The following is a 19,753-nucleotide window of genomic DNA, read 5'->3' on the forward strand; positions in this document are numbered from 1 at the left end:
AACACGGAATGAAAAAACGGCCCCCACCCCACCAACCCAGCCGCGCCTCCCCGGCGCAAGCAGGCGCGTGCACGCACGCACGTCTCCCGCTCGTCGCTCACTCAGGCTCTATTGCGCATGTCTGGGAAAAGGAGCGGCGATTGACAGGTTGGCCCAGGCCGGAACGGAGCTGAGGAGCTCCTCCGGGCCTGGCGGGTAGACGCGGCCCGCGCGTGCGTCACTTCCGCTAGGGGCGGGACGGAGCTGTGGGGGTGGTGCCCCGGCCGCTGCTCTTCTGTTTGTGTTGGAAGCTCAGCTGATGCGGGTCGGCCAGAGTGGACGTCAGTGCGGGACAGAGGCGCGTCGCCGCTGCCGCCCAAGTAGCGGCCTGCATCCCGGTGAGTGGCGGCGGGGGGACAGAGGCGGGACGATAGGTTAGAGAAGAGGGCAGCCTGGTCTCCCCGGGCACTTGTCTGGCCCTTCTTATTTGCCCTCAGAGGGCACTTGCGGGGTCGGAGAGTGGGGAGACGCCCGGCTTTGAGGAGGTCCCGGGACCAAGGTTCCAAGAGGCAGCCGGGCACCGGAAGGAGCCGCGGACCCAGGGCTGATTGGTGCGCGGTGCCCGCCCCCGCCCCCCATCCCCCGCCGGTTTTGCTGGCCTGGACCCGCAAGCTGATTTTGGTTTCCTGGTCCCGCCCCTCGCTTTCTGTCCCACCCCCACTACTCCTAGCCGGGTTACCCCGAGTGTGTTTGGCTGCCCCTGAACTGTAGGGTTTTCCAGCGGTTCCCTGGTGACTGTCAAAACGGTTTCCCTGTTCTACATCGTCCTCCACTCTCAGTGCACCGGGTCATTATGCTGCGTGATGTTTTAGTTACCAGCGGCTTCTTTTTAACCCCAGCCGCACTTAAGTGCCTTCCTCCCTCCACTGCTGTTGCTTCAGCAGGTTCAGGTATGTGTTTTTTCAGAGACGAAGCTGTGTGAATCATTTTGTTGCAGTGTTCCCCGTCATTGTCATTTCTGTCATCATGCTGGGAGGAACCTGGTTTCTGCGCCTAATACAATGATAACTTTAAAGAAAAGTGGTGACTTCTAGGGGAAACATAGAAGAAGTGTCCATAAGAGACTATCTTCTTTAAAATGGTGTTTTTACTTCAGTAACAGTTGCATCTGGTTCTTGCATTATAGTCCTGGTTGCTGAGATTTCAGACTGACAAAAGTACGCTTCCTTGTGTTGAGGAAATGCTGTTAAAACAGTGAAATAGTAAGAATTTTTAAATCCCAGAGTTAAAAAAAAAATGTATTAAACTGTGAACCGAGAATTGATGCCTCTTATGAGGCAGTTGTTTCCAAGTCCTTTGTAGTTAACTTAAATTGCGCGATTTACTTGTACTTTCATTATAAGAACATGTTCTTATTTCATAATTTCTATTATCAAACTTTTTCTCAATGTTGATCTTGCTTTTCTATTTCTTAGATCTATATTAAAATCTTGAGAGAGTGTCTTTATAGTGAAGTTGAGGGAAAGGAGCAGTTGACTAGTTGATGTAATTATTTGCATCACTTGCAAAGTTGATAAAAGTACAGCTTGTACTGAGTTGTTCTTTTGCTCAGTAATCACAAAGGAATTGTGCTGAAGGGTACATATTGCCTCACTTGTGGAACACATATTTGTGAAAAGGTCAGTTAGAACTCTTAGCCTTGGACGCCTTTCTGTCATGTCATGTCTTACAATCTTCCTCTCCCATGTTATATATTTTACTTTGTTCATTATCCAATTCTTTTAAGAACTTGCTGTTGTATTGGTTTCCATGACCCTGATTTTTTCAGGATATCTTTTCACCTGTGCTGTTTTGTTTTCTGGGAAGACTTCTTCTAACTCTGGATGTCAGTCCAAGCTCTACCCTTGGTCTTCTTTCTAAAGAAACCAGAGTTTTAAAAAATTTCAAATCCAAGGAATACTTTACTAGGTCCATGAGTCCTGAAATGTTATGGAAAATATAGTATATATATATGCAAATAACCATTTTTCGAGGAAGAGGAGCTGTGATCCCCAAATTCTTAGGAATTATTACCATAAACCTTTGTGTGTGTGTGTGTGTAAATCCAGTCTTGGGTTTTTAGTTGTCATTGTGCTGGTAACTCCAGACATAAACCACATCCTGTGTTCCTATAGTACATCTCCATTTAAATGTCCCATGTTACTTCATCCAAGAGATTTTTCTTCATATTAAATTGGTCCCCTTCCCAGTCATCTCATATTCACAAATGGTATTTCTCCGTGTGTCTCTGAATAAAAACTTGAGTTGTTTTGACTACTTCTCCTTACCCCATTCTTCCCTGTTACCAAGTCCCATGTTTTGCCTTTTCCCCACTTTCAAAGTGTGGCTCAAAATAACGCTTTCTCCAGTACAATAGCATTACCTTAATTCAAACCCTTGTGACTTTATGCCTGCATTATTGCAATAACTAAGGGAAGTCCTATGTAGAGTCATTCTTTCTATCCTCAGCTGAGCCTCCACCTAGGAATTCCCTTATTTCCTCGAGTTAAAATGCAGTTGCATTCCCTAGAGGTTGGTCTAAACCTCCCTGTTGCATTTATTCCTCCACTGTATTTATACTACCCTATAAATAGGTACCCTAGTCTTCTCTGCTCTTTTCTCAGTAGGTGATGGCACCTACCACTGTACATTCTTCTCGTTATCATTTTGCAGTCTAACTTTTGTTCCAGCGGAATTTACTCTCAAAACTATTTATGTGCATTTACTGGTGTGATTTGGGAGCAGTTAAATGAAGTGTGTTGATTTTGATAGTTTTCTATGTTTATTAATTTTTGCTTGATAATTGTTTCTAAGAGGTGTATTAAGTATTATGATCATGAAATTGTCTAGTCTTCCTGTAATTGTTCCTTTTTTTTTTTTTTTTTGCTTTATATACTGTATTTCAGTGCTTTGTTGTTAGGTGTATTCATAATTGGTCATGAGAATTATGTCATTGGAAAGAAACAATGCAGACCCATTACTGTAGTCTAGGCTTGTATAGCTCTGTCTTCTGCTTGACTCTTGGGCCCATTTTTCCACCATTTTCCCTGTTTTTTACTTACCTTCAACTTCCTGGTTGTTCTTCTAGTCTTGAGTAGACAGAGCTCATTACGGTCTCCAAAGCCTTGGTTGCTTTTTCCTTTGTCTTGAATGCTTTTTTCCCAGATTTTCTTACTTAATTCAGGTCTCCAGTAAAATGTCAACTCAGTTCTTCTCTTGGTCATGTCAAGTAAAATAGCCCATTTGCCCTGAGTTTTGGAAGTATCTTTTCATGGTAGTTTTTTGTTGCTGTTGTTTAAAGATTTATTTATTTGTAAAAGAGAGAGAGCAAGCTTGAGCACACATGCTTGAGAGCGGGGGAGGGGCAGAGAGAATCTCAAGTAGACTCCCAGCTCAGTGCGGATCTCACACTCTGAGATCAAGACCTGAGCTGAAACCAAGAGTCAGAAACTCAATGGACTGAGCCACCCAGGCACCCCCTTTCATGGTACTTTTAGTTGATTCTACTGAACCCCCTTGGGGTTCACCAGCTCTGACTAGTTTTCATTTGCTTAGGGTCTGTGCACCATTCAAGGCAATGTGACTGAAGAAGATCCAGGCTTGTGATTTCTCAACTATGGATTTCCCACTATTGGGGTGTTTTTTTTATTGTAATAAAAACAAGTATTATAAAATTTACCATCTTAACCATGTTTAAGTATGTGGTTCTGTGGCATTAAGTACATTCACATTGTTGTAAAATAGATCTCCAGTACTTTTTCATCTTGTGGAACTGAAACTCTGTGCCCATGAAACTACCCCTTTTGCCCCATTCCCCTACCCCTGGAAACCACCGTTCTGTTTTCTATAGCTATGATTTTGAATACTCTAGATGCTTTATGTAAGTGGAATCATACAGTATTTGTCCTTTTGTGACTGGCTTATTTTACTTAAAATAATGTCCTCAGAATTCATCCCTGTTGTAACATGTGACAGGATTTCCATCCTTTTAAAGGCTGAATAATAGTCCATTGTAGGTAAATACCACATTTTGTTTATCTGTTTTTCTGTCCATGGACATTTGTTTCCACCTCTGCTATTGTGTGCTTCTATGGACACAGGTGTACAAATACCTCTTGGAGACCCTCCTTTCAATTCCTTTGGATATATGCCCAGAAGGAAGGTTGCTGGATCATATGGTATTTGTATTTTTAATATTTTGAGGAACCACAATACTATTTTCCGTAGCAGCTCTTCCATTTTACAGTCCCACCTACAGTGCACAAGGGTTCCAACTTCACGTCTCTGCCAACGCTTGTTAGTTTCTGTTTGTTTTTAATCATAGTCATCCTAATGAGTCTGAAGTGATATCTCATTTGGTTTTGATTTGCATTTCTCTGAGTATCAGTGATGTTGAGCATCTTTTCATATGCTTGTTGGCCATTTGTTTATCCTCTTTGGAGAAATATCTATTCAAGTTCTTTGCCCATTTTTTAAATTGGGTTTATTTGGGTTTTTTTTGTTGAGTTGTGGGAGTCCATTATTGGTTTTGAGCATAGCTTTTTATTCCACAAGTACTTTAATTGTATTTTATCAAATATTTCTGTGTTGGGGATTATGGGGCTTTTATGTTAATTCAGCTTATTCATTGACCATAAGTCTGAGGAAATCAGAAAAGCTGGGAAGGCAGATAGGTTGGTTTCTTTTCTCTCTGCCTCTTTGTCAAATTGGGTATTTTAAAATAATACATTCACATGCGATTTAGGAAGATTTTAGTTCAGACTATAATCTGAACAGTCATGGTAGGTTCTGGGTTTCTATCTTTCTCAGTCCTGTCCTGTTTCATTCTGTCAGATTTGCTGGAATCCTCTTTCTAATGTCATTCCTTTGCTTAAAATACTCCATTGACAGTCTGATCTCTAATCTCCTTGGCAAGATTTGTAAGAGCCTTCATAATCTGGCCCAAAACCATCTTTGCAACATCATCTTCTACTTCTCCCTCATTATTCTCATTACTCTCTCTAGGTCTTGGAGTGAAACTAGACTGCTTGCAATTTTTGATCATGCTGTGTGTGCTTTCTTAAATGCTTTTTTGTCTTTGTGTTTATTTTTTTCCCACGATCTAAAATTCTCTCCTTTTCTCAACTTTCCACTTGAATTCCTTTTTAACTTTGTCCAGTTTTTAGTGTCTTTTTATTTTTTGGACTTACCTGGATATCCACTCTCACCATTCGCATGGCACCGTCTGTTAAAATGTTCTAAACTATTTGCTTTTTCTTCTTTTTTGTTTGCTTTTTCTAATTACAAAAGTAATACCTGCTCATTGTAAAAAATACAATACAAAAGGAAAAAGAAAAAGCCCCTCTCCTTATTCTCTTTTGATCCCACTCCTTGGTTCACAAGAATAAACAAACTGGTGCTTATCCTTTCAGAATCTGTGTGTGTGTGTGTGTGTTTGTGTGTGCGTGTGCATGTGTGTGTGCGCGTGCCATGTGTGGACAGCCACGCATTTAAACTGCATGTATAGGTTTTGCTGTCTTTCGTTACCTAACATCTACCTCTTTACCTCTTTGTATCTCCACATGTGTATCGTGCATGTAGTATTGCAGCTGGCCTTTTTCACTGTAGTACATATGAAGGATATGCAGATCTAGTTTCCTTTAACTGCTACAGAATATTATATGGCAACCCATTCTGCTGTATGTATGTGCCATAATTTATTGAGCCATCCCTTGCTAGAAGACCTTTAGAGTTGTTTTTCATTGCTTTATTATTCCAAGCAGTGCATTAGGGAATGTGTATATATACTTTTGCACTCTTACACAAGTATTTCTGTAGGATTCTTAATAGAGTTTTAATAGTGGGATTGCTGATCAAAAAATATGTGCCTTTAAAATTGTGATAGATAGTAGATAGATAGATAGATAGTATTTAGTATTTAGTATTACTTACTGTCAAATAGCCCTATGTGTCCTATTTCTCCAGCCCATTATTAATACTGGATATTATCAACCATTTACATTTTTACCTATTGAAAGAACAAAATATGTTTTAGTTGGTATTTTTCTTTGATGTGGTGAAGGATGTTTTCATAATTTTACTGTTTGTATTTCTTCTTCTAATTCTCCATAAATGGCCTGTTAATGTCCTTCGCCTATTTTTCCATTAGGTTAATCTTTCTTATTATATTATGGTTATGAACCCCTTGTCTGTTAGATGTGGCACATAGCTTCTTCTAGTCAGACTTCTTTGATTTAATAAACACAACTAGATAGTGAGATGTTTTTTTGCATGGCTATCTGTAGCTCTAGCCTGAAAGTTCCTTCGTATCCTGTTTGTCTTTGTGGTCTCAGCATCCAGCACCATGTCTGTGTAGATTAAATATTCTGTAAATGGTTTGCAGTAGACGAGGTAGTATAAGACTTGACTCTTTCAAAGAACTCAAAGTCTAGTGTCACATAAACTAGTCCAGACTTTGACAAAGAAAGAAAACAACATAGTATCTAAATTGCATATTTAGTTATATGTTGTAGGAAAACTTATGTATTTGGTAGCTTCCCTAAATTCGTTCTTAGAAACATCCTACTACTCACTTTCTTTTTTCACTGAATTCTGTACTGAAAAATGAATTGTCTTCTGTGAGCTTAAAAGTCACATTTTTGTGACTTGCCATATAATATTCTGTATAAAAATCTACATTATCCCTAATGGAAATACGTTATTCTGTCTTCTTTGAGACAGGTTGCTGAGTTTAGTTCAAGTAGAAATGTATTTTATCTTATACCCAGTTTCAATTTTACCTTGAATCCTAACGTTTTTTTTTTCTTGCTATTTCAGGTAAGACCATGAATTATGGCATTTCTTAAATGAAGCATTCAGGAATGAAGTGAAAATCATAACATATAGAAAATAAATGATTTTTAAGTTATGTCTATTAATTTGACTATAGATATATATTATATTTACCTCCTTAGTAATGCAAGAAGTCTTTGTGGGAAGCAGAGAAGCAAGCAACTGCATTTCTTATGCTCACCTGAACATTACTGGAGGATAAGTCACGTCAGTCTACAAAGAGGTTTTCATACAAGCAAAATAAGATGTAAATTGACCAAAAGTGAAGCCCATTCTTGCAGCAAGCACTGTTACTCTCCAAGCCACCATGGTTTACATATTGGAATTTTGAAACTTAGCACTTCTACTCCGAAGGGACTTACGAAAGTGAGCATTCGTATGTCCCGTATTAAAAGTACTTTGAACTCTGTTTCAAAGGCTGTTTTTGGCACTCAGAATGAAATGATCTCACGTTTAGCTCAATTTAAGCCAAGTTCTCGAATATTAAGAAAAGTATCAGATAGTGGCTGGTTAAAACAGACAGGCATTAAACAAGCCATCAAATCTCTGAAAAAATACAGCGACAAATCAGTAGAAAAGGGTTCTTTTACAGAAAGTAATATTCTAGATAAAGATGAAGATATAGGTAAACAAAGCCTTTTTCGTTACACAAGTAGTATAACCACAAGATTTGGAGAGTCATTCTACTTTTTATCAAAGCATATTAATTCATACTTCAAACGGGAGGAAAGAATGTCTCAAAAAAAGGAAAATAAAGATTTCCAGGACAAACTTGAAGATAAAAAGATTGAAGAAGAGAAATCGAGCTCTCCAGATCCTAGCACCCTGACTGATAAGCTAGATTCAGAATCTTCTTTATATTCTGTGGACAAGCCTGCAAGTGCCAGTGGGACACCTGAGGCTCTTCCAGTTTCTACTAAACAAAGTATTGCTAACTTTCTTTCTCGTCCCACCGAAGGTGTCCAAGCTTTAGTAGGTGGTTATATTGGTGGACTTGTCCCCAAATTAAAGTATGATTCAAAGAGTCAGCCAGAAGAACAGGAAGAGGCTATTAAAGCTGAGCAACCTGTCAGCAAAGACAAAAATGCAGAGGAGAAAAAGCGGTTATCTCTTCAGCGAGAAAAGGCAAGTCGTTATCAGTGTTGCTTGACATTTTAATTTTGGTCAAATGCATAAATTTCATTTCCCTATGGGACCTAAGAAACTTTAATCATGTGTTGGTATTACTAGAGAAGTATCACATTCTAATCAGATATATTTTAATATGTCTTTGTAGATTATAGCAAGAGTGAGTATTGATAACAGAACTCGGGCATTAGTTCAGGCATTGAGAAGAACAACTGACCCAAAGCTCTGCATTAACAGGGTTGAAGAACTGACTTTTCATCTTCTAGAATTTCCTGAAGGAAAAGGAGTGGCTGTCAAGGTAATTCTAATTTATTTTATCTGGTTTTTTCTTGTAATAAAAATACTAATACACTTTTTAAAATGGAAAAGGCAATACCTTTCATTTTTTTATTTAAATATTTTTATGGTTTTTATCATACACATGTGTCATAGAGTCAGTAATTGCCCCACTTATTCTGTTATATATATTATGCTAAATACTCTCTTTTAGTCTGTGATGATAAATTACACTATTGATACTGCTATCTATACTTTGAGATTAAACATTTTAAAATAGAAGATAAATCTCAGTGTGTTCATTGAATTGCCAAATAGTTGCCAAGTTTTTCTTAAATGTGTTTATACTATATAACTACTTTTAAGACAGGAGGTGTAATTCATAAGTAAAACCATTGCTAATTTTTATTTCATGATCTTTTTGTATTTGCAAGTCAACGTTTTAATGATCTTAATGATAATTGGATTGATAATTATATTAATAAAATGATTAGCTTTTCTTGGCCTGAGTTTTTTCAAATATAAAATAGTGAAGGTAATTTAGACCCATTTAAATAGACTCTTTTCAGAGAAATACTATAAAACATGAATGATACGGTTGCGTCTCTTTCCATCTGCACTGCTAAGATTATTTGTAATATTATCAACAAATTACAAATATATAATGAACAGATAATGTTAACATTTGATTAGAGATCTGTTAATGCTTGTTTTTAACTTGACATTCAGAAAATTTTAAGTTAACTTAGTTCATATTTATTCCATTTTTTGACAACCATCTTGCTGAAGAGTTACATCTTTAAATAAGGTTGCCTTCTTTGTATAATTGTATATTGTATAATTGTATGACTCATACATTATAAAGCTAAACTTTAGAATTTCATGTTCATAAAATTGGGGATTATCTTTCATAGATATTTAATCTCTTACCTAAAAGACAAATTTTCCAAAGATAGATAATGCTTTTAAGTCTATTTAACATTTCAGGGATATACTGAAAGCAGAGATCTAAAATAGAATTGCATACTTTAAAAAAATGTTTTATTGAAATATAATACAACTTGCAGTTATTGGAATCAAGTTCAATGAATTTTTCACACACTAAATGCATCCATGTAACCGGCACCCAGATGAAGAACACAATTTACCAGCACTTCAGAAGCCTCCCTTATGCCGCCTTCAGTCACAATCTCCCCAAATTAGTTTAGATAGATTAGTTTTGGGGGTTTTTTTGTACATTATATAAACTACTGTGATGGCGTTTTTTCATTCATCATGTTGGTAGTAATCATTTACATTGTTGTGAGTAGTTATAGAACATTCATTCTTGTTGCTTTTATATTCCATGGTGTGAATGTATTACAATTTATTTATTTATTGCACTATTGATGAATTGTTGGGTACTTTCCAGTTTTAGTCTATTATGAATAGTCATGCTAGTAGAAACTTTAGGGCTCTTTTATTTTGCTTACTGATCACGTCTAAGGACCCTTCAATACCAAGGAGTAATGTGTTGTAGGAATGTATAATTCCGATCAAGTATGATTGAAAATCTGGATAGTCTTTAAAAAGTTCTTATCATTTCCCTAAATAAGAAGTATCTCAAAAAGAATGAACTTGATAAATTAAGACTTGTTAACATGCACACTCTCATGTGAACTTTCCCAGTGAAGTTTTCATTATTCAAAAGAATTGAGCTTTTGAAAAATGCTAGAATTGTTTGTTCTAAAACATTTGTATAATTTCACGTTTTTGTGAATCATATTTATGGTGGCCAAATCAGAGTGAATTGTCTTTGATAGACTTGTTTCCTCCTGTGTATATATATATGTATTTGATGTGCTACATTTATGGCAGCCACATCTAGGAAATTGCCTTTGATGATTTTTTCATTGTTGGTGAAGGTAGTCTCCTTTCACTATTTGTTAAATAAAGAAGTAACCTTTTATTATTAAAAAAAGGGCAACATAAACTTTGTAAAAAATTTTTTAAAAATTAAAAAAGAAAATAAGAATAACATATTTCTGCTACCCAGAGATTAACACTCTAAATGTATTACTGTCTATTTCTATTAATCAGATTAAGCCGAGTTAATAAACAGTACCAAAACCTCAGTGGTTTAACACAAGAGGAGCTTATTTGTCCCTTGTGCAAAGTCGCCTGAGGGTTTGGGTGACTCTCCAGGACAGTGAACCTCTGTGTGGTGGCTACTTTGATCTTGTTCTCATATATGTGCGTTCGAGGCCTCCATGAGCACTCTAGTAGGGTAATAAGAGTTTTCAGCAGCAAGTGCCACAGGTTTCTTCTACTCACGACTTATCCTGCACAATTGCATTGGCCTGAGAAGTACTGTCTTCTTGTGCCTGGAAGGAGAAGCAAATTGGATATTGGTGAACACTAGTAATGTCTACCGTGGTATTTCTCTAGAAAATGTTCTATGCATATATATAATATACCAGAATAAAGCCATTCAGTATGTACTGCTTTTTAGTCTGTTTTTTATTTTGTTTTTTTTTCAGTTTGTAATGTACACCTCTCTGTATCAGTAAATTGTCATCTCATCCTATACCCAAGTCGAAAATGTTCTTTGTGTAACTAATTGGGTCCAAATGAGGGTCCAGTCTAGACCATATTTATATATCATCTGGTTATTTCCCCTAAGTCACTTACAGCCCTGTTCCTCCTTATCCACAAAAACTAATTGAAGAGACCAGGCTGGTTATCTTGTAGAATGGCTCACTTTGTGGATTTACGTGGCTTCCTCCTCATTGGTGTTATTTGATGTATTCCTTCTTCCTTTGTATTTGCTGAACACTGGAATATAAATATAAAGACTTGGTTGAGTTAAACATTTTTTGTTAGAGCACATTATATATGATGCCACGTACCTCATCTTCCATCATATCAGAACACAAATAATTGGTTGAAAAACGAAGGTTGATCACTGGATTAGGGAGATGACAGTCTGATCTTCTATTGGACATTTAGGCTAGAACCATAATCCCATCAGCCATTAACCTAATTGTTCCCAGAACTAGTCATTTCATTAGGGTTGCAGAATGATAAATTTCTAATTCTGCCACTCCTTCTGCATTGTAATTGACATTCTGTAAAAGTAGAGCTTTCCTTTACCAGCTAAAGCTACTTGGTTACTCAAAGACCAATTTCACAGGATAAGCAAGAAAAATGTTGTTTCCTTCTACTTAGTCACCAATTTTCAAAGTAAAGAGATGCTTTAAAAGCTGCCTCATTGGTGACATGAATTTTTTGGCATTTTTTTAAACTATCATTATGAACTCCTAGTTTTTCATAAATTGTGTTTCCATAATTTTTTTCCTCCCCCCTCTCTTTTTTGAATGCTGAATTCATCTCAACTTTGGTAGGCACCCCAAGTTCATTCATGTGATTTTAACTTTTTATAAAAATATCATGGGCAGAAAAGTATATGTAAGCACACAGCTCCCATGAATTTTCAAAAATTGAAAACATCTATATAACCCTCACCCCTTCATGTCCCCTTCCAATCATTGTCTCCAAAGAGATTAGACCAGTTTTCCTGATCGTTAGCAGTCTAGATTAGTCATGCCTTTTTCTGCACGTTCTACAAATGGAATGGTACAGCTTGTGCTCTTTTATATCTTTTTTCACTTGACATTATTTGTGAGAACCTTCAATGTGGGGTATGGTTATGAAACATTCTCATTGTGGTATATTCTGTGGTATCAATATAGGACGGTGTATCCATTTTACTGATGGACATTTGGATAGTTTCCATTCTGGGAGTATTAAGGAGTAGTGCTTCAGGGACGTATCTTTTGGAAAACATAGGTCTTTATTTGTTTGGGAGTGTATACCCAAGAGTAGTGGTCCTGGTCATGAAGTATACCTATTTTCATCGTAAGTAGATACTGCCAAATGGTTTTGCAAAGTGTTTATACCAATTTATACTTTCACCAAAATTGTATCGACCTTCTGGTGGGTTCTACTTCCTCCCCGACACTTTTTTATTTTAGCCATTGTGTTGGATGTTTAGTGATACTAAATTGTGGCTTTAGTTTGCATTTCTCTGGTAACTGAAGTTTAGCACCTTTTCCAGTGTTTATTGGCCATTTGTATACTTCCTTTGTGAAGTGCCTAATCCAGGTCTTACTCATTTTTCCTTTGGGTTGACCAGTTTTTTCTTACTGATTGGGAAATTTCTTTATATATTATGGATAAAAGTTTTTATATATATGGTGTATATTACATGTATATATTACATATGTATAATAGTAATATGCAGTAACTGTATTTTTTGTAAATGTATTTTCCCACTCTTTGAGTTACCTTTTAACTCAGCTGGTTTCTCAGTCCTCCATTTATAGCCCTCTGTCTGAACCAGTCCCAGAGGTAAGAAAGGCTATAGTTTATGAGATCACTTCTTTTTTTAAAAAAAGATTTTATTTATTTATTTGAGAGAGCATGAGCAGAGGGGAGAGGGAGAAGCAGGCTCCTCCCTGAGCAGGGAGCCCGACGTGGGGCTCGATCCCAGCACCCTGGGATTATGACCTGAGACAAAGGCAGACGCCTCACCGACTGAGCCACCCAAGTACCCCTGAGCTCACTTCTTAGCAATTATCTTCTCTCCAGATTCTTAGCTCCTGCTATCCTCATTGCTTCAGCAGCCCTCTGGTGCTTTTAAACAGATGGAACTTCTTTTGTCTTTTATTAAAGTTTTCTAATTGTTTTTGGAAAAAGACTGTTCTAACCAGAAATGGAAATTTACATTCCCAAGCTCCACCCGACTGAAAAGGAATTTAGAACAATATTTTTGCAGATTTGATTTATCATAAAAAAGAAACAAAATGAGTGATATATTGGGATTTTTTTTTTTTTATTTTGCTGAAGGTTACATAGCACAAATATAGCTGCTAGTCACCTATTCCCTTGAACCTGGGGTTCCCAACCGGGTAAGAGGCTTATGTATACAGAACCCAGAGAATCTCTGGTAAACTCAGTATAGAACCCTGGGATTTAAGCTCTTGCCTCTGGTCCGCAATATGAAGTTAAACACTTAAGAGTCTTGGAGTCCTAGTTTTGTTTAAACTATTTAAGGGGCGCCTGCATGGCTCAGTCATTAAGCGTCCACCTTCTGCTCAGGTCATGATCCCAGGGTCCTGGGATCGAGCACCACATCCGGCTCCCTGCTCCGCGGGAAGCCTGCTTCTCCCCCTCCCACTCTCTCTGCTTGTGTTCCCTCTCTTCGCTGTGTCTCTCTCTATCAAATAAACAAAATCTTTAAAAAAATAAATAACCATTTAAATGTAATGAATCTGAATCTGAATTATTTGTTGTAATGGTCAGCTTTTGCCTTCTACCTTAATTATGTTTATTGATACTTGTTTATATTTCACTATGAGCTACCCTTATATCCCATGGGCACAAGATGGTTTGTTTTTCTTTTGATAACAAGTTTAATTTCCAGTAATTACTATGAAGAAGTTTGATCTTTAGGATTTAGAGAAAATAGCTTATACAATTTATAATGTTAACCTTTTGTTTTAACAATTAATACTTTGTAAATTTGTGTTAGGTGAATTATATTTTTTCTAATAAGCATTGAATCTTTTAAAGACAATATTTGGACTGAGGTTAATTTTTAACCTAGATATTAGAAGAAATATAATTTAAATATTAATTGACATTACTATGTTAAAAAATAATGTCATTTAAGATATTGAGAAAGTAATAAACACTGGCACTGTGATTATATGTGATGATCTACATAGGTTGGTTAAAAATAATCATACATTTTCATTCTTGATTTGACAAAAGCAATAAAATATTTTTTCTCTCAATACAGGAGAAAATTATTCCGTATTTACTAAGATTGAGACAAATTAAGGATGAAACTCTTCAGGCTGCTGTTAGGGAAATTTTGGCCTTAATTGGCTATGTGGATCCAGTGAAAGGAAGAGGAATCCGAATTCTTACAATTGATGGTGGAGGAACAAGGTAAAGCTAGAAAAATGATTTTTTAAATCTATAGATCCAGTTCAGCCTTAGAACTTTTTTTAACTGATTCTGTGTAATTATAGTAACTATATCATCATAAAACCAGATTTTTAAAATAAAACATGAAATAGTTTTTCTTAATTTATTTTATCAATCTAAGAGCTTCTTTGTTGTTTTTTTTTTTAAGATTAATTTAGAGCAAGAGTGAGCATGAGTTGGGGGGAGGGGCAGAGGGAAAGAGAGAGACAGAGAGAGAGAGAGAGAGAATCTCAAGCAGGCGCCATGCTCAGCACAGAGCCCGAGACGGGGGTCGATCCCAGGACCCTGAGATCATGACCTGAGCAGAAATAGAGTCAGCCGCTTAACCAACTGAGCCGCTCAGGCACCCCAAGAGCTTCTTTAACATATACCTGAATTTGCTTTTATTTTAATTTGACCTAGTATTTATTTCAGTTTGGTTTTTTCAGACCTTTTTGTTAGTTTAGGACAGTGTATCAACCATGACTTAAAAAATCTTGTAAGTGTTTTGTATTGTTAGCTTTCTTTTATTATATTTATCTTACCCAGGTTTATCAGTCAACTAGTCACTTAATAAAGTGATGGCTATAAAAGGAGTCTATATCAGTAACTTTCTGACTCCCCACATCCTCACCTGCAGAGGCCAGTTCTGCTACACAGGAGATATTTAATGTATTCTTAGCTCAGAAGGAGATAATTTCACCATCAGACTCCATTCTTACTGTCAACAGTTCATCTGTGCTTATTAGTTTGCCTAGTTCCTTACTACTTGTTGGTTAGATCCTTTGGTGTTAACCTTTCCCCCCAGATTTTCTAGCTTGGGTTCTAGTTTCCTGCCATCTCTATTCTCACCTCTGAAATTGACAGTACATGCCATGCCTACTGTTCTTTGATTACTTTGCCTCTCTGATTCGTTCTCTGATAGACCTGCCTTGCCAGTTACCATTTTATATGTCCAAGTACTACCCTTATCTTTTTGTTAAATTCTAAAGTCCTGTATGTCAGCCAGATTCTTTTAATTTTGACACCAATGTGAATAACGGGTGTGAGTTATGAAGGAAGAAGGCTGTTTAATAATCTAGGCAGAGGACAATAAAATAACAGCTTTGGGTGGTGGCGTGGGAAGCAGGAGGGAGGAAAAATATGCAAGAAAACTTTGAAGAAAAGGGGGATTGGATATAGAAGGAGGTCAAGAGCGCTCTTAAATGTAGACCCCATGGATGCCTGGGACAGAATTGCAGAGAAATGGGAGGAGGTGATGGGTATGAGAAAGACAGTTCTATTTCGAACATGTTGAATATAAGACTTTACACATCAGTAGAGAAGTGCTAATTTGGCAAATGAAGATTGGGTTGACTGAGGAGAGAAAAGTCTTAGAAGATCTTTTGTGCAGTGCCTGGGTGGCTCAGTCAAACGTCTGCCTTCAGCTCAGGTCATGATCCCAGGGTCCTGGGATCGAGCCCCGCATTGGGCTCCCTGCTCCATGGGAAGCCTGCTTCTCCCTCTCCCACTCCCCCTGCTTGTGTTCCCTCTCTTGCTGTCTCTCTCTCTGTCAAATAAATAAAATCTTTGGGGAAAAAAAAAGATCTTTTGTATGTTTCTTATGGAAGTGAAATAATTCAAGAAGGTGAACATCATTTATATGATAGATAAAGTGGTAATGTATTGGAGAGGATCATTCTAGTTCATAGAATTAATTCAAAGTGATGGGAAGTAAGGAGAGTGGCAGTTAAATGAGTAAGGAATTTTACTGAGGAGCAGGAAGAAGCCAGTCCTCTCTGCCATTAAGATCAGGGCAGATAGAAAGGATGGTATCATTCATTGAGTCAACTAACAGGTTTTGAGTGCCTACCATGTTCTTTACACTGATTTGGATCCGGGAATCAGTCAGTAAGCAAAACAGACAAAATCCAAGTCTTAATGGTACCTACATTCCAGAGGAGGAAAGAGAACAAATAGAAAGCAAAAATGTATTTTTGAATAGTATGAAGAAAAATAAAGCAAAGTGATAAAGAGTAACAGTGCTATTTTAGAGAATGATCATGACTTCTTTTTTTTTCGATTTAAAAAAATACTGAGATACCGACTTACTATATTAGTTTCAGGTGTACAACACAATGATTTGATACCTGTTTATTTTGCAAAATGATCACAGTAAGTCCAGTTAACATCTATCACCACACAGTTAACAGTTTTTTTTCTTGAGAGCATTTGAGATTAATGCTTTTAATAACTTTCAAATATACAGTACAGCATTAGTAACTATGTTGCCATGTTGTCCCTTACATCCCCGAGACGTATTTATTGTATTATTTATTGCGTAACTGGATGTTTGTACCTTCTGATGTCTTCACCCATTTTGTCAACCCCACCCACCCACCACCTTTGGCAACCACCTACATGACTGTGACTTTTTTTTGAAAAAGTAACATTTGAGTAGAGATCTGAAGGAACAGTCAAGAACATTCAGCTATCTATTTAGAATGAGGGAGGTATGTTGAAAAGAGCTTTGGGACCAATAAGTATTTGATTTTAGAGAATAGGAGTTTTGTTAGTCATTCAGGGAAGAAATTGGAGTTGAAGCCATTTGGGGAAATCTAACCGTGGGTTAGGATGAAGGGAGGTTTAGATCAGCAGTTCTCCACTGGAGGCAATTTGGCTGCCTAGGGGACGTTTGTCAGTGTCTGGAGGCATTCTTAGTTGTTGCAGCTGGGGGACCACCACTTGTGTCTAGGGGGAAGAGGGAAGTTGATGCTGAAACTCTACAATGCACAGGCTAGCCTGACAGCAAAGACTTGTCCAGCCCGAAATGTCACGCATGCTGCTGCTGAGAAGCCTTGCTTGAGGGGAACATGAGAAGGCAGCCAGGATAGGAAGTTTGTGTGGAGAGGAGTAAGGTATGAGGGCTTGGGAGAAAAAGAACCCATACCTTTTATTTCTTTTGTATATGAGAGCCCCATACAGTGTTAAGCAGAGAGAATCAACCTGGCAAGTGTATTTATTTCTAAATTTGACCTGAATTAATTTATAAAAACAGCATTTTAAAATAGTTTTCTTCCTGATTATACAAGTAAAACTTGGAGGGGAAGAAAAAAAAGAAAAATATGAAGAAAAGCAAAACAAAAAATTATAGCTCACAATTCCGATTTTTAATATTATGACTTATTTCTTTAAATCTTTTTTTCTTGCATGAGTATGTATGTGCATGTTTTACTTCTTTTTTATAAGATAGAGGTCACATTGTTAAGTATATTTATCTGGCATTATCTCAAATTCTTCATGTCTCACTTTGATTTCATAATGTATCTCTTTTACCCTCTCTTCAAATCCACATTACTTCTTAAAATGAAAAAAAAAATTAGCACTTTTGGTTTTCTATTTTAATGTTAGAGTATTTTCTAGTGATTTCCTGTTAGCAGCAGTATCAAAGGACACTTTGACACTCTAGGTTGTATTTGGTGGTGCCTGACTATAGCCACGACCTCTCTGCCCTACATCTTGTATTGGGTTTAGACCCTTTCGTTGCTTCCGTGTATCTCCCAGCATTAAGAATTGTCCACATGTTACACATATCCTGAATTGGCCTACACCTCCTGGCCCCTTTCATTTCCACATTCATCATCAAGCTCTTTGCTGCTTTTGGCAGGGATCCAGAAATGAGCAAAGTAAGCAGCATAAAGTAGTATATCCCTCATGAGGGGCATTGTCTTGAAGTTGTTGAAGTATTTTAAAAAATGAATAAATAAAAGAACTCTTAAAAGTATGACTAGCAAGGAGCACCTGGGTGGCTCAGTTGTTGAGCATCTCCCTTCGGCTCAGGTCGTGATCCCAGGGTGCTGGGATCGAGTCCCGCGTCGGGCTCCCTGCTTCTTGGGGAGCCTGCTTCTCCCTCTCTCACTCTCCCTGCTTGTGTTCCCTCTCTCACTGTGTCTCTCTCTGTCAAATAAATAAATAAAATCTTTTTAAAAAGTATAACTAGCGAAATGCAGAAAACAAAAATGTATAGGAGCATAGGCAACCAACTTACATTGCAGGGAGAGGAAACCAATATATGGTGTTCCAAAAGTGAGTGCAGGTTTTAAGTATTTTCCACAGTCTGGGGTGTTTAAAAAAAATATCTTCCATTCGCATCTTTATAGTCTTATGCAAAGAGATACTAATATAAATGTAAAACATGCTGTTATAACACAGGTTTTCTACCATTATTTAGATACTGGAATTTTGAAAGTGATCTTACTAACAGGCAGTTTTTACCGACGTTAATTTATATTATCAGTTTCCATGTTAGCATATAAGCTAGAAAAGCAACTTGTAGGCTTGTTTTATTCAAGACTTAATTTCCTTGAAACAGGAATTTTCATTTTTCCTTTTTTCTGTAGGGGTGTGGTTGCTCTTCAGACACTGCGAAAATTGGTTGAACTTACTCAGAAGCCAGTTCATCAGCTCTTTGATTACATCTGTGGTGTGAGCACAGGTAATTATTGTTACATGGAAGCCCTGCGTCCCCACAGTATGCATTTAAAATCATGGTCATTCTCTGAAGTGATGAGTATTAGTTTTATATTTTGATGATGAATAATCCTTTGATTGGCTTAACTTCATAAAATGTTTATTGGGAATAAGTTACCATTTGGAGGTGGTGGTTTGCTTTTTGTTTTTTTGAGAGAGAGAGAGAGAGAGCGTGTGCAAGAGCATGCACTTGTGCAAGTAGGGGTGAGGGGCAGAGAGAGAATCTTAAGCAGCCTCCATGCTCAGCACGGAGCCCAAGGCAGGGCTTCACCTCTTGACCCTGAGATCACGACCTGAGCTGTATCAAGAATTGGACGCTTAGCAGTCTGAGCCACCCGGGTGCCCAGGAAATCATTTCTTATCTGATTGTTTAAAGCCAGAATTTAAATTGATAAATGTGAGAACCTGTGTGTTTAAAAGCCTACTTCTTAATACAGCTAGGTACATTTAAAATTGTAGTTTCATGTTTGTATAGAAGAAATTGGCAATTTAGAATACGATTGTTACTGAATAATTTTTTAGTTTTCCTTGAATCACCATCTGATAAATTTTTGTTCTGTTTTCTGTTTTTCTTTTTCCTTACTTCAGCTCTATCACCCATCCATCCATCCAGGCCCACCCCGTGTATGCATTAAGCCCCTCAGGATACCCATTGCTGTTGCTTATCCCTTAGGTAACACTCAAGGACTGTTAGGATTGAGATCCTTGCTGTATATTTTACTGTGTGACCTGATAATTTCTCACTTCATGTTAGTTCATAAGCTTTCATTTCTATTTCTTTTTCTCATTCTTTTAAATTAAAATAGTTCTAAAGGCCACTAGTAACAAAATCAAATGATTTCTCTACGTTATCTCTGTCAAGTATGACAAATATCCCCAAAAGGCATGTTAATTGATGTTCAATTGTGAAAACTTACTGAGTGCAATTAAAGGAATGATTCAAAAGCAAAAGGAATTAGTGCTTCTTATAATGTTCCAT

At 37.3% G+C, this 19,753-nt stretch overlaps 1 protein-coding gene across 1 annotated transcript in view; it reads left to right on the forward strand.

The window, feature by feature from the left end:
* Nucleotides 1-229: 229 nt before the first annotated feature.
* PNPLA8 (patatin like domain 8, phospholipase A2) overlaps nucleotides 230-19,753 on the forward strand; it is a 41,565-nt gene continuing 22,041 nt past the window's right edge. The window contains exons 1-5 of the mRNA XM_025872636.2: nucleotides 230-377; nucleotides 6,835-7,974; nucleotides 8,126-8,275; nucleotides 14,096-14,247; nucleotides 18,645-18,739. Coding sequence (XP_025728421.1) covers nucleotides 6,925-7,974; nucleotides 8,126-8,275; nucleotides 14,096-14,247; nucleotides 18,645-18,739 — 1,447 coding nt within the window. The 5' untranslated portion in view covers nucleotides 230-377; nucleotides 6,835-6,924. The remainder of the gene's footprint in view (nucleotides 378-6,834; nucleotides 7,975-8,125; nucleotides 8,276-14,095; nucleotides 14,248-18,644; nucleotides 18,740-19,753) is intronic.

The sequence above is a fragment of the Callorhinus ursinus genome, unplaced genomic scaffold (assembly GCF_003265705.2).
Source record: "Callorhinus ursinus isolate GAN/ISIS: 27379988/994484 unplaced genomic scaffold, GSC_fseal_2.0 scaffold12, whole genome shotgun sequence".
NCBI classification, from domain to species: domain Eukaryota; kingdom Metazoa; phylum Chordata; class Mammalia; order Carnivora; family Otariidae; genus Callorhinus; species Callorhinus ursinus.